General features: G+C 39.7%; 1 protein-coding gene across 4 annotated transcripts in view; it reads right to left on the bottom strand.

Moving 5' to 3' along the window:
* Window positions 1-13,447, bottom strand: part of TENM1 (teneurin transmembrane protein 1) — a 572,765-nt gene continuing 559,318 nt past the window's right edge. For 3 of the 4 annotated variants that reach the window (XM_065900557.1, XM_065900558.1, XM_065900556.1), the window contains 4 exons: window positions 10,679-11,066; window positions 8,608-9,828; window positions 7,884-8,026; window positions 787-2,485 (listed from right to left, as the gene is read on the bottom strand). In XM_065900557.1, coding sequence (XP_065756629.1) covers window positions 1,727-2,485; window positions 7,884-8,026; window positions 8,608-9,828; window positions 10,679-11,066 — 2,511 coding nt within the window. In that variant the 3' untranslated portion in view covers window positions 787-1,726. Of the gene's footprint in view, window positions 2,486-7,883; window positions 8,027-8,607; window positions 9,829-10,678; window positions 11,067-13,447 lie in introns of all 4 variants that reach the window. The other variant, XM_065900559.1, reaches the window with a different exon arrangement.

Genomic DNA, 13,447 nt, shown 5'->3' on the forward strand with positions numbered 1-13,447 from the left:
AAATGCCTGTCATCACAAAGCAAGGCAATGACCCCACACTGCATTTAGGTAGTGGCTGGAAAGAATCCAAACTGCGACATTCCATCATAAATTCTCCTTCAGACATAGTGAGTGTCCAGACCTGGTGATGAAAGTGCTGAAGCTGGCTCAGGAGAATTTTCCGCAGGCCACATTGTGCTGTCCTGTATTTTCATTTGTGGTAACTTACAATTGCACAGCAGTTTACAAACTGTCTCTTTGTCACTGGGCACAAAACTCCCAGCTCACCAAGGGGCTTCTTTTATGACAGGATTCATACAGATTGAGAAACTGCAGCTGATATTAACACTAATCCTGATCTTTTTCTGCATTTTAAGTGATTGTAGAACAAAATAACCCTTCCTGGAAAATAGCTATTTTCCTAGGCAGGAGAGATGATTAAATCAAAAATAAATGGGCAAAGACAGAGAACTAAAATAACTAACCATATAAATTATCTTAGTAAAAAATAGTCTGCCTCTCTATAATTAGTTGAAATGTTTTAGGTTGGAAAGGACTCAATTACATTTCCTATGGCTGGGAGATGTTCAATACAGAATTGCACATTTGAAAGAGAAATCTAAGTGGGGTGAAACAATGTGGCAGCAACTTCCCGTGATGTTTAGTTTGGTCTTCCCTTTGGCACTTTCCTTTCACCTTAGTACTATGTCTATTTTTTTTTTTAAAGTTTTTGGCTCTTATGGATTTCTGCAGTAGTAGTGAGTGTAATGTGTCGGCATCCCAGGCATGTATGCCTGTGAAAGCCTATTTTTTTTTTTGTACCAGAATCACACTTTGTAGTAAATTACCTTTCATGTGCACAAAACCATTGGATTAGTGTATAAGTACTGAATCACGAATGTGAAACTATGACCAAAACACACCCTATATATAAATGAGAAATTCCTACCCAGGTTAATAAAAGCTATGTTTTCATGACACTAATACAGCTGGACAACTGAGTACAAAATGTAGTCAAAACAAGTTGGGTGGGAGGAGTTACATTGGCCAGCTGCCTTGGTATCATGTACACACGAGCAAATAGTGGCAATTGGGTTTGGTGACCACACCCACAGGGAAGCGTGGTAGACAGAACCCAGCCACCACACGCCAAAACACAGCACAACAACATGGCATCTATTTCAACAAGCAAGGAGGAATCATCAGGGATGAAGGGCAAATGGGTCCTGACTCTAGGAGATGGTGGCCGAGGACATTTTACACTTCTTTCAAAGTTTCCTATAACAGATCTGGAACATGTGAAAGAGCTGGCAGTCTTTCGAAATGCAAGGTTCAGATATGATTGCACCACCTTTCAAATAGCCCGAAAGTTCTGCCAAAAGCTGAATATGAAACCACGTGTCACAATAGACATAGAGAACCTTGGGTTCTTTCTTTATAGTTGAACATCGGCATGGTTCCACAAATTGAAAGCGGTGCTTGCTGAAAATTTTTTTGTTTTTAGTTGAGTTCTACTTGTGTTATTTTGAATACTGCCACACAAGAACTAAAAATCTCTGTCATTTCTTGAAGAGTTTAAACAAACAATATTAAAATACCATCTTCCGTCACATTGAAAGGCAGTTGGATATGTTTCTCCTCCATATTTACATATACAGAGTTCTGATCTAGAAAACCAATACAATAAACCATTTTATGTTTTAAAAACAGGCAGTCTTTGGTGACGCAAAGGCAGAGATTTTTTTTGTTACCTCCTGCCTATTTCGCTCTGTCTCATAAAGTGAATATTGTTGGCACTATCAGAAAGTTCTAAATACTGCTCAACAGACAAAACAAAATACCCATCATAACTTTGTACTCTCCCAGTGCTCAGCAGCTGCTGCTTTTCCCCCTCTGTCCATGCCCGGATACCCTCTTCCCCTTCTTGCAGCCTTCTTTGCTCCTTAGTCCAGGCCTGGGCCACAGCACGCTGTCTGGCGATCTCCAACACGTGATTCTTTTCCTCTTCGACAGTTGTCCCATACCGGATGTTGAAGCACAGAGCCCCGTGCTGGAGCTGGATATCTGCAAACCGTTTAGTCCTCCCATTCAACACCGAAGTCATCTGGGACACAGTGACATTGACACCATTCTCCAGAATGCGCCTCCCCCCAGTGTTCCCGATGAGCACCAGGTCTTCCTCCAGAGACCCAAGCTTAATGAAGTAGTGCGTGTCCCTCCCCTCTATGGTAAAATGTAGGTTTTCCAGGTAATGAGCATTATTGAGAATGGCAGCCAGCCGCCTGCTATCTTCATTGGCTACTCCTATAATATCGGCTGTTACTATGCCATCCTTGATGGCGAATTTTATACCTTTGCCGAAAACAGAAGGAACAGCAGCAAACCTTGGTTGCTTCCCTCCTTCAAGGCACCGTCCATCATTATATCGGGGAGTCATAGGAAGTTGGTCCAAGGAAATGAAATTCCTGAGCTGTTTCTGGAGCTCACACTGGATACCCAGGATGGTCTAGGAAAGAAGAAAGGCACAGAGCAAAGGCAGCAGACGATTAGACACCTAGCATACGCTTGGTCACTGTAGAAAGCAAAGGCTTGCCAGGTTGCTTCCTTCTCTCTTTAATTTGCTGGTTTGTGATTTAAAAACAAGCCACATTTGGAATCTCTTCACCAGAGCTTTGGAAAAGACTAACAGGTGACTTGATCACCTGGCATATATTTCTTGATATCTTGGTGAGTTAAGAGTTAAGCATAAGCAAATACGTTAAAACTTGATACCATAGAATCACAGAGCTAAAAGGCACTTAAGTGGGTCTAGTTCCCCCAAACAAAGACATTTTATTTTTACCCATTCAACGGACACTGACTAGCTGTTTCTTATTGGATGTAGAGTAATACATTAGCCACAGTGAGGTATAAAGAGACGGTATAAGGCATCATTCTTGCTTTCAAGTAGCTTATGACCTTATAAATCACAAGGGCAAATCAGCAAGTCCATAGATCTTTTTATGTGGATTTTAAAAAAAAAAACCTTTTTACTATGGCATATTTCAAACATACTAAGAAATAAAGAGAAGAGAATAATGAACCTCCAAGTATCCATTGCAAAGCATCAGAAATTTTCAAAATTTTGTTAAACTTTTTTCAGGACGTTTAATTACAAAAAGCATTTACATGTTATATGTGTTTACAAAAAGGGATAAGCCTATAGTACTTATTTAGAATTTAGTTTCCTTTATAATTTTTATACTTGAATTTCAAGCCCTCTCACCCCAAGTTTCAGTCTTATTTTGTTAAAGCCAATTTTTTTTTTTTTTTGGCAAACACAGATATTCCTCTTTCTTTCAGCTGAAAGATAAAGTTCTTTCTTGTTGTCATTTGTACCTCATTAAGTGATGGAATTATCTGCCGAACCTTGAATGTTTTGGTATTCCTATTTTTCCAGAGACTTTCTCTCTGTAATATTTATTATTTTGCTTCATTACTCCTGTATACTGTTTTTTCTTGTTTTTTTTAAACGTCTTTATTGGAGTATAATTGCTTTACAATGGTGTGTTAGTTTCTGCTTTGTAACAAAGTGAATCAGTTATACATATACATATGTTCCCATATCTCCTCCCTCTTGCGTCTCCCTCCCTCCCACCCCTCTAGGTGGTCACAAAGCACCAAGCTGATCTCCCTGTGCTATGCGGCTGCTTCCCACTAGCTATCTATTTTACGTTTTGTAGTGTATATATGTCCATGCCACTCTCTCACTTTGTCACAGCTTACCCTTCCCCCTCCCCATATCCTCAAGTCCATTCTCTAGTAGGTCTGTGTTTTTATACCCGTCTTGCCCCTAGGTTCTTCATGACCTTTTTTTTCTTAGATTCCATATATATGTGTTAGCATATGGTATTTGTTTTTCTCTTTCTGACTTACTTCACTCTGTATGACAGACTCTAGGTCCATCCACCTCACTATGAATAACTCAATTTTGTTTCTTTTCATGGCTGTGTAACATTCCATTGTATATATGTGCCACATCTTCTTTATCCATTCATCTGTTGATGGACACTTAGGTCGCTTCCATGTCCTGGCTATTGTAAATAGAGCTGCAGTGAACATTTTGGTACATGACTCTTTTTGAATTATGGTTTTCTCAGGGTATATGCCCAGTAGTGGGATTGCTGGGTCGTATGGTAGTTCTATTTTTAGTTTTCTAAGAAACCTCCATACTGTTCTCCATAGTGGCTGTATCAATTTACATTCCCACCAACAGTGCAAGAGTGTTCCCTTTTCTCCACACCCTCTCCAGCATTGATTGTTTGTAGATCTTTTGATGATGGCCATTCTGACCGCAGTGAGATGATATCTCATTGTAGTTTTGATTTGCATTTCTCTAATGATTAATGATGTTGAGCATTCTTTCATGTGTTTGTTGGCAATCTGTATATCTTCCTTGGACAAATGTCTGTTTAGGTCTTCTTCCCATTTTTGGATTGGGTTGTTTGATTTTTGTTATTGAGCTGCATGAGCTGCTTGTAATTTTGGAGATTAATCCTTTGTCAGTTGCTTCATTTGCAAATAATTTTCTCCCATTCTGAGGGTTGTCTTTTGGTCTTGTTTATGGTTTCCTTTGCTGTGCAAAAGCTTTGAAGTTTCATTAGGTCCCATTTGTTTATTTTTGTTTTCATTTCCATTTGTCTAGGAGGTGGGTCAAAAAGGATCTTGTTGTGATTTATGTCATAGAGCGTTCTGCCTATGTTTTCCTCTAAGAGTTTGATAGTGTCTGGCTTTACATTTAGGTTTTTAATCCATTTTGAGTTTATTTTTGTGTATGGTGTTAGGGAGTGTTCTAATTTCATACTTTTACATGTAGCTGTCCAGTTTTCCCAGCACCACTTATTGAAGAGGCTGTCTTTTCTCCACTGTATATTCTTGCCTCCTTTATCAAAGATAAGGTGACTATATGTGCGTGGGTTTATCTCTGGGCTTTCTATCCTGTTCCATTGCTCTATATTTCTGTTTTTGTGCCAGTACCATACTGTCTTCATTACTGTAGCTTTGTAGTATAGTCTGAAGTCAGGGAGCCTGATTCCTCCAGCTCCATTTTTCTTTCTCAAGATTGCTTTGGCTATTTGGGGTCTTTTGTGTTTCCATACAAATTGTGAAATTTTTTGTTCTAGGTCTGTGAAAAATGCCATTGGTAGTTTGATAGGGATTGCATTGAATCTGTAGATTGCTTTGGGTAGTAGAGTCATTTTCACAGCGTTGATTCTTCCAATTCAAGAACATGGTATATCTCTCCATCTATTTGTATTATCTTTAATTTCTTTCATCAGTGTCTTATAATTTTCTGCATACAGGTCTTCTGTCTCCTTAGGTAGGTTTATTCCTAGATATTTTATTCTTTTGTTGCATTGGTAAACGGGAGTGTTTTCTTAATTTCACTTTCAGATTTTTCATCATTAGTGTATAGGAATGCAAGAGATTTCTGTGCATTAATTTTGTGTCATGCTACTTTACCAAATTCATTGATTAGCTCTAGTCGTTTTCTGGTAGCATCTTTAGGATACTCTATGTATAGTATCATGTCATCTACAGTGACAGCTTTACTTCTTCTTTTCCAATTTGGATTCCTTTTATTTCTTTTTCTTCTCTGATTGCTGTGGCTAAAACTTCCAAAACTATGTTGAATAAGAGTGGTGAGAGTGGGCAACCTTGTCCTGTTCCTGATCTTAGTGGAAATGGTTTCAGTTTTTCACCATTGAGGATGATGTTGGCTGGGGGTTTGTCATATATGGCCTTTATTATGTTGAGGAAAGTTCCCTCTATGCCTACTTTCTGCAGGGTTTTTATCATAAATGGGTGTTGAATTTTGTCGAAAACTTTCTCTGCATCTATTGAGATGATCATATGGTTTGTCTCCTTCAGTTTGTTAATATGGTGTATCACATTGATTGATTTGCGTATATTGAAGAATCCTTGCATTCCTGGAATAAACCCCACTTGATCATGGTGTATGATCCTTTTGATGTGCTGTTGGATTCTGTTCGCTCGTATTTTGTTGAGGATTTTTGCATCTATGTTCATCAGTGATATTGGCCTGTAGTTTTCTTTCTTTGTGACATCTTTGGTTTTGGTATCAGGGTGATGGTGGCCTAGTAGAATGAGTTTGGGAGCGTTCCTCCCTCTGCTATATTTTGGAAGAGTTTGAGAAGGATAGGTGTTAGTTCTTCTCTAAATGTTTGATAGAATTCGCCTGTGAAGCCATCTGGTCCTGGGCTTTTGTTTGTTGGAAGATTTTTAATCACAGTTTCAATTTCAGTGCTTGTGATTGATCTGTTCATATTTTCTATATCTTCCTGGTTCAGTCTTGGCAGGTTGTACATTTCTAAGAATTTGTCCATTTCTTCCAGGTTGTCCATTTTATTGGCATAGAGTTGCTTGTAGTAATCTCTCATGATCCTTTGTATTTCTGCAGTGTCAGCTGTTACTTCTTTTTTATTTCTAATTCTATTGATTTGAGTCTTCTCCCTTTTTTCTTGATGAGTCTGGCTAATGGTTTATCAATTTTGTTTATCTTCTCAGAGAACCAGCTTTTAGTTTTATTGATCTTTGCTATCGTTTCCTTCATTTCTTTTTTATTTATTACTGATCTGATCTTTATGATTTCTTTCCTTCTGCTAACTTTGGGGTGTTTTTGTTCTTCTTTCTCTAATTGCTTTAGGTGCAAGGTTAGGTTGTTTATTTGAGATGTTTCCTGTTTTTTAAGGCAGGATTGTTTGCTATAAACTTCCCTCTTAGAACTGCTTTTGCTGCATCCCATAGGTTTTGGGTTGTCGTGTCTCCATTGTCATTTTTTTCTAGGTATTTTTTTGATTTCCTCTGATTTCCTCAGTGATCACTTCATTATTAAGTAGTGTATTGTTTAGCCTCCTTTTTTTTTTTTTTTTTTTTTTTTTTTGCGGTACGCGGGCCTCTCACCATTGTGGCCTCTCCTGTTGTGGAGCACAGGCTCTGGATGCACAGGCTCAGTGGCCATGGCTCAGGGGCCCAGCTACTCCACGGCATGTTGGATCTTCCCAGACCGGGGCACAAACCCGTGTCCCCTGCATCGGCAGGCGGACTCTCAACCACTGCGCCACCAGGGAAGCCCATGTGTTTGTATTTTTATATTTTTCCTTTATCAGAATGATTTTTTTTTTTGGCTGCATCATGAGGCATGCAAGATCCTAGTTCCCCAACCAGGGATTGAACCTGTGCCCTGTGCAATGGAGGTCAGAGTCGTAACCACCGGACTGCCAGGGAAGTCCCATTTATCAGAATAATTTGTTATTCCCATGCTCTTAATGCACTATGCCCTGAATTATTTTGCCGTTGGAGATCTGATGTTTTAGGTCTCTTAGTGAACAATTTTCTCTATATAGAATCCATAATAGCCCCTTTTTTATTTTAAAGATTTTTTTTGATGTGGACCATTTTTAAAGTCTTTATTGAATTTTTTACAATACTGCTTCTGTTTTATGTTTTGGTTTTTTGACCATGAAGCATGTGGGATCTTAGCTCCCCCACCAGGGATCGAACCCACACCCCTTGCATTGGAAGGCAAAGTCTTAACCACTGGACCGCCAGGGAAGTCCCCCTCCATAATTGCCCTTGGTAGCCCATTTTAGAATTGTTAAAGTTCAGTTCCACTTTTTTCTTCTGCAGCAGTCATCAAGTCTCACATTAGTCTTTTCTTTTCCCAAAGCTCCAATTCCCTGATCCTTTCCTCATGGAAGCTTTTTTCTACCTCCTTATTAATCATGGACATTTAAGTGAATATTCAAGAAGACTCAAACATAAGTAAGCAAATATATGTTTCATGGTGTTGGATGCTCTTCTGTTGTTTTCAGCTAAATAGAGATGGTAAAACATATACTAACCTTTCCAGGATCCCACTCTTGAGTTTTTGTCTGAAGCTGTAGAAGCTCATAAGTTAATTCCAAATTTTCTAATTCTGGTTTGGGAAATCCAGGTAGTACGTTGTGTAGTTGGAAACCAAATAGCTCCAACCAACTTCCAATGTCTGTGAGACACAAATTTAAAAGAAAAAAAGATTTTAAAGCCCATACTTTACAACTTTTGTGGAAAGCTTGAAAGATGCCTCTCCTGCCTTCGATATGTTTAGCCAATGGTAAGTTAGGGATAAACTCCCCCTTATGTCACCCACTCCAAAACATATGATCCTTTTCCCAGGGAAAGCTTTTGATTCATGGATAATCACAGAGATCAGCTCAGTTTACTGTGTGGAAATTCTCAATGTGGTAGTGGTAATAAGGCCACACAGAGTGTGATATTAGATTTACTTGATGCAACAGAATCCCAATATTTTTCTTCTATGAAATTATTTGTAGAAACTTTTAAGAGTGAAAACTACAAAAAGAAAGCTTAAAAGCAAAGAGAAAATGTACCGGGATGCAAAAGCATCATGTTTTATGCCAACATACACAGTTCTGCTCACTCTAGAAGACTAAGGAAGAGAGTGACTGCACAGTAACTTGTGGGCTAGCTGGCAGGAAGAGGAAGCATATTTACAAGGGCATTGAGATTATGTGATAAACGAGTTTTCTCTTTACCTTAGCATAAAGGGTTACACCGTTTAAATACCTGTGGTATACTTTGCAACATCTTGAATTTTGCCAACTGGATAGTTATTTTCAAAAGAGTAGAGGTTGAATGGTTTAGGGAGGAGGTTCAACTGTTTCCATATGTGATGATTAGGCGTCGTCCATCTACCAGCAACAACATCATAGTCTCTTTGCCCCAGGTGCACTAATTTAGTAAGGAAATCATAGAGTCCTCCATGAAAACCAATGATGACCTGAAAGTCAGGGTAAGTGTCATGATAGATATCTCCATAAGGCGTGTACAGTATCTCTTTTATCACCTGACCTCGACTGCTGAACACGGCTAGCGGGGTTCCTGTATTATCACAGGCTACGTAATATTCTTCACCACTGCTTAGCTCCATGGCAATAAGGTGACCTTGGAGATCATAATACAGGGATGTGATCTCTGAGCTCGTGTGGTTGTACAAATGAGTAACTCTTATGGGGTTGGCAAGGTCTGCATAAAAGAACTGGAGGTGCTGTCCTAGGCTGGACTTACTGGCGACACGTCGCCCAAGCCCATCGTAGTAATACTGCACAGTCCAGCCAGAAGCCTTATTGTAGGCTTTCTGCAGCAGACCATTAGAATTATATTCGAATATGTCATTTCCCCTCTGCCTCAGAAAGCCATCTTCATCCATTTTATACTGAATTTCTCCTAGTCTGGTGATGCGATCTCGGAGGTCATATCGGAGAGGAGTAAGACGAGCACTATTCCCGTGGCTTAAGAGGTTGATGTTGCCATTCAGATCATAACTATAACGCCACTGGGTTTTATCATTTACAGAAACAGTTTGAAGTTGCCCATCAGCATCGTATTCATAGAAATATCTTGTTATATTGGCATCTACTCCTACTCTGATATCACATATTACCATTCGGCCCATATTATCGTATTGAATAGTCATCCAGTAGGCAATTGCCTTTAGGATTTCATACTGGACTTCAATGACTTGTCCATTGGCGTTGAAGATCTTGGTGTGCTTCATCACTGTAGTAGTTATGACCTGATTTAAATCGTAATTAATTACACTGAATTTTCCAAACTGCTCTGTTCTACCAGAGACATCGACATATCGGTACAGATCTATGGGCAAAGGGGTTTCATTTATCACAGCTTGCATGCTGGTGACGCGGAAGTTGTTGTAGCTGTAGTCAAACCGAGCATTCACAAGGCCTTCTTCACTGAATCTGAAAATCTGGCGCCCAATAAGAGGTCCTGAAGGGATCAAAATAAAAATAATGAGAACAAAGCTAGGCGCTCAATACTGAACAATCAGAAAGTTCTAGTGTTCTTTTCTTTAGTATGGATGCTTTTACATTCAAAATAAAATATTAGAGATTGACCTCTGATATCTAATGCCTGGGCATCTCATCTCATAGATATATATATTCTCATAGTTGTGGTCACCAAATATGAAAAAATTTTAAATACTGTATATTATAGTTATAGAATAATTTAACTATAGGAACTTTAGAAGTAATAACCCATGCAGTAGTTGAGGTGATTAAACTGATATTATAAACATGTTTTTTTAAAAACAATTACTGACAAAAATACTTTCAGTTTATTTAACCTGTGCTACAAAGTCAGAGGATCAGGTTTTGACCAATTCCAGCATTCAAGTAACTGGATTTGGGCATTTTATAAACCGAAAGGATGAAGTATAATCAAAAGTTTGACTTTTAAAGACATGTTGCCATCAACTGAGGCTTATAGAGGTTATATAGGGCTTGAGTTAGTTTCAGTGAGACTCATATCTTGCAGCTGCATCTTTGGGAAGATTTGGTGGTGAGTAGGGACCGGTACACAGTTAGACTAGGTACCTAGAACTCAACTTTCTTGAGAGCTGAGACATAGAAAGAGAAATGTACTGTATGTTTTTAAGGAATCAGCTTTCATGTCACTTATGTTTTTCATTTTCAATGGAAGATAATTTGATAATGCAAGTGAAATTTGGTTGAATTGAAGAATGTCTATAGGTTAATGCTTATATCTCAGACTGTGGCCAGCAAAAATTTCATAAGACTGATGTGGTTGTATACATCACCACCCTTTCACAACAAACCTGTTTGCCTGTATCTGATTGTGCAAATGAAGCCATCGTGCATCAGGTGTATTGTCTTAATCACTCCAGAAGACTCTTCATATGTTAATGTGACCTGGGTGGTATCATAGAGAATCTCGGACAGCCTTGCTTGCTTGGTGTACTTGTATAAAACTCTGCGCCCTGTCCCCAGCTGCAGGGTCTGTAGTAGTCGGCCATCTCGACTATAGTCTTGGATAAAAGAAGTGCTACTGTCTGGTGGGGAGTAGATGTTCCGGTAGTAGCCCACTGAAAGCATGGTTTGTAAACTGTGGCGCACCATACTAGGCATGGTGACTGAGAGCAGACAATCCGATTGGTCATACTCAAAGATATAACGCCGCTGGCTATGTAAGAGAAGCATCACAGACTGAAACGAGACAAAGGCACGACAGCATAATAGTACCATTGGAGTTCAGGAGATTAAAGAAAATACACATTCATCCATTCAACACAAATTTATGGAGCACTTACTGTGTGCCAGGCACTGTGGTGGACCCTAGTGGATACAGTAGTGGGCAATAATGTGTCTATCCTAAACTTACAGTTTAATGGAAGAGAAAGACAAATAACCAGACAATTATAGTATAGTGTGAAATGTGTTATGACAGAGGAAGTACAGGGCGCTTATGGGAAGCGGAAGAAGAGCAGCTAACTCAGACTTAAGAGGTCAAGAAAGGCATCCTGGAGGCTGGGACATCTGAGTTGAGACCTAAAGGGTGACTAGGGGTTGGCCAGATAAAGGCAGGGTGGTGGGTGGAACAGGGTGGGGAGAGTATTCCTGACACAGGGCATAGCATTGTGAGGGTCAGGATAAGAAAGAGAACATGGCTTTTTCAGGGAATGACAGGAATTTTGTGTGGCCAGAGTATGGGTGTGTTGGAAGGGGTGGGTGAATGGCAAGAGCTGAGGCCAGGCAGGTAGGCTGGATCTAGATCACACTGGGCTTTCTAAGCCACGCTAAGGAGTTTGGACTTTAACCTGCTGGCAACAAGGAAAACGCTGAAAGCAAATCGAAGGACAGGGCAATCCGGTAGGTATTCCAGAAAGGTTACTATTGCTTCAATGTGGAGGTGGATTGGAGGGAGGTAAATGGGGGGCAGGGCATGCCACATATTAAGTATTAGTCACCAAAAAATACTTATTGACTTTATAGAGTAGGTGTCTTTCTGAAAAGTTGTATATAAAATATTACTATTACAGTAGTCCCCTCCTTATCTGCAGTTTTGCTTTCTGAGTTACCCACAGTCAACTGCTGTCTGAAAATATTAAATGGAAAGTTCCAGAAATAAACAATTCATAAGTTTTAAATTGCACACTGTTCTGAGTAGTGTGATGAAATCTCACGCTGTCCTTCCCAGGATGTGGGTCATCCCTTTGTTCAGTGTATCCACGCTGTATATGCTACCCGCCCGATAGTACAGGAAATATCAGTATATATAGGGTTCCATACTATCCACAGTTTCAGGCATCCACTGGGGGCCTTGGAACGTATCCCCTGCAGGTAAGGGGGGACTACTGTATTGCTCTGCAATTCATGTTTTAAACTATATTAGGGAAACATGCCATTAAAAGTGAAGAATTCTCTGGTTATGCAAGCCCTCTCCCCCAAACTGATCTGTATTTCAGAAACAGTTATTTGTTGAGGTATAACGCCTTGCACGTTATGGGTGTTTCACTGATATTGGTTTATCTTATTTTAATTTTAAATATAGACATAAAAAGAACACTATTGTAGGGAGAACTCAAACCCTATTTCTAATTGAAAAGCATTTAAGTCTCATCTTTCAATAAAAATAAAAATTGTTCACCCCCTGGAAATTCTGATATATCTTCCTAAGGGAGCTTTTACCCCTCCTTTCTTGAGAATTGGCTTATCAAGCAAAAAGATTTAGTTGAGCTTTATTTTCTGAAGTTTCTGTTATGAAAACAATAGGTATCTTTTCATTTTCTAAATATAAATTACATAGTTATGAATATGAATTACATAAGCATATATAATGTACTTTTAAAACTTCTAAGTATGAAATTATACTCTAATTTTGAACATGCTTCTTGAAACTGCATGTCATCCCTGCTCGTCTGAGAATTGATATGGAATCGCATGTCAGTACTGTGAAGTCAAAGTCAGCACTTATTTGCTTGTTCGCTTATCCTTTCCTTCTTTTCCACCAAGTACTCTGCCCGGGGATACAGAGCTGTGTGGAAATCCTATCACCTCATCACCTGTGGACACCCTGCAGCTCCAGAAAATCTGCTGAACAGAAGGCTGGAGACTTGGAACTCCTGCGTGGGCACGAGGACACAAAGGGACCACTGAGTCCTTGACCAAGGCAGAACTCAACAGAACCGGGGAGGAAATTGGTGGGAAATGCCTTTGCATCACCTCTATGCTGAAAGCCAGATTTCTCAGCTACTTTCCACTCTCTTCTGTCAATTTGCCATGAACAAATGACATCTGTCACCTGCGATGTGGGCCAGGGACAATCACCATATGGCTCGCACACATTATCTAGTACCAGCCTGCCTGGGCCAGGCCTTTTCCAGTCGCTGTACCAGCCTTGCCAAACGTTTATAGCACATCGCCATTGTGTTCCCTCCCTGCTCTCATCCTCTGCGCTGCAGTAAACTACTGCCTGACCCTGTTCCTGGGTGGTGCTGATGCTGCGCTGTCTCGAAAGCTCCCTGGTCTGTTTTAAAGCTTCCTGCCAATGGCAAAAATGTGGATGATGTGATTAGAAATCTCATGAA

Source organism: Phocoena phocoena, chromosome X, assembly GCF_963924675.1.
Source record: "Phocoena phocoena chromosome X, mPhoPho1.1, whole genome shotgun sequence".
NCBI classification, from domain to species: domain Eukaryota; kingdom Metazoa; phylum Chordata; class Mammalia; order Artiodactyla; family Phocoenidae; genus Phocoena; species Phocoena phocoena.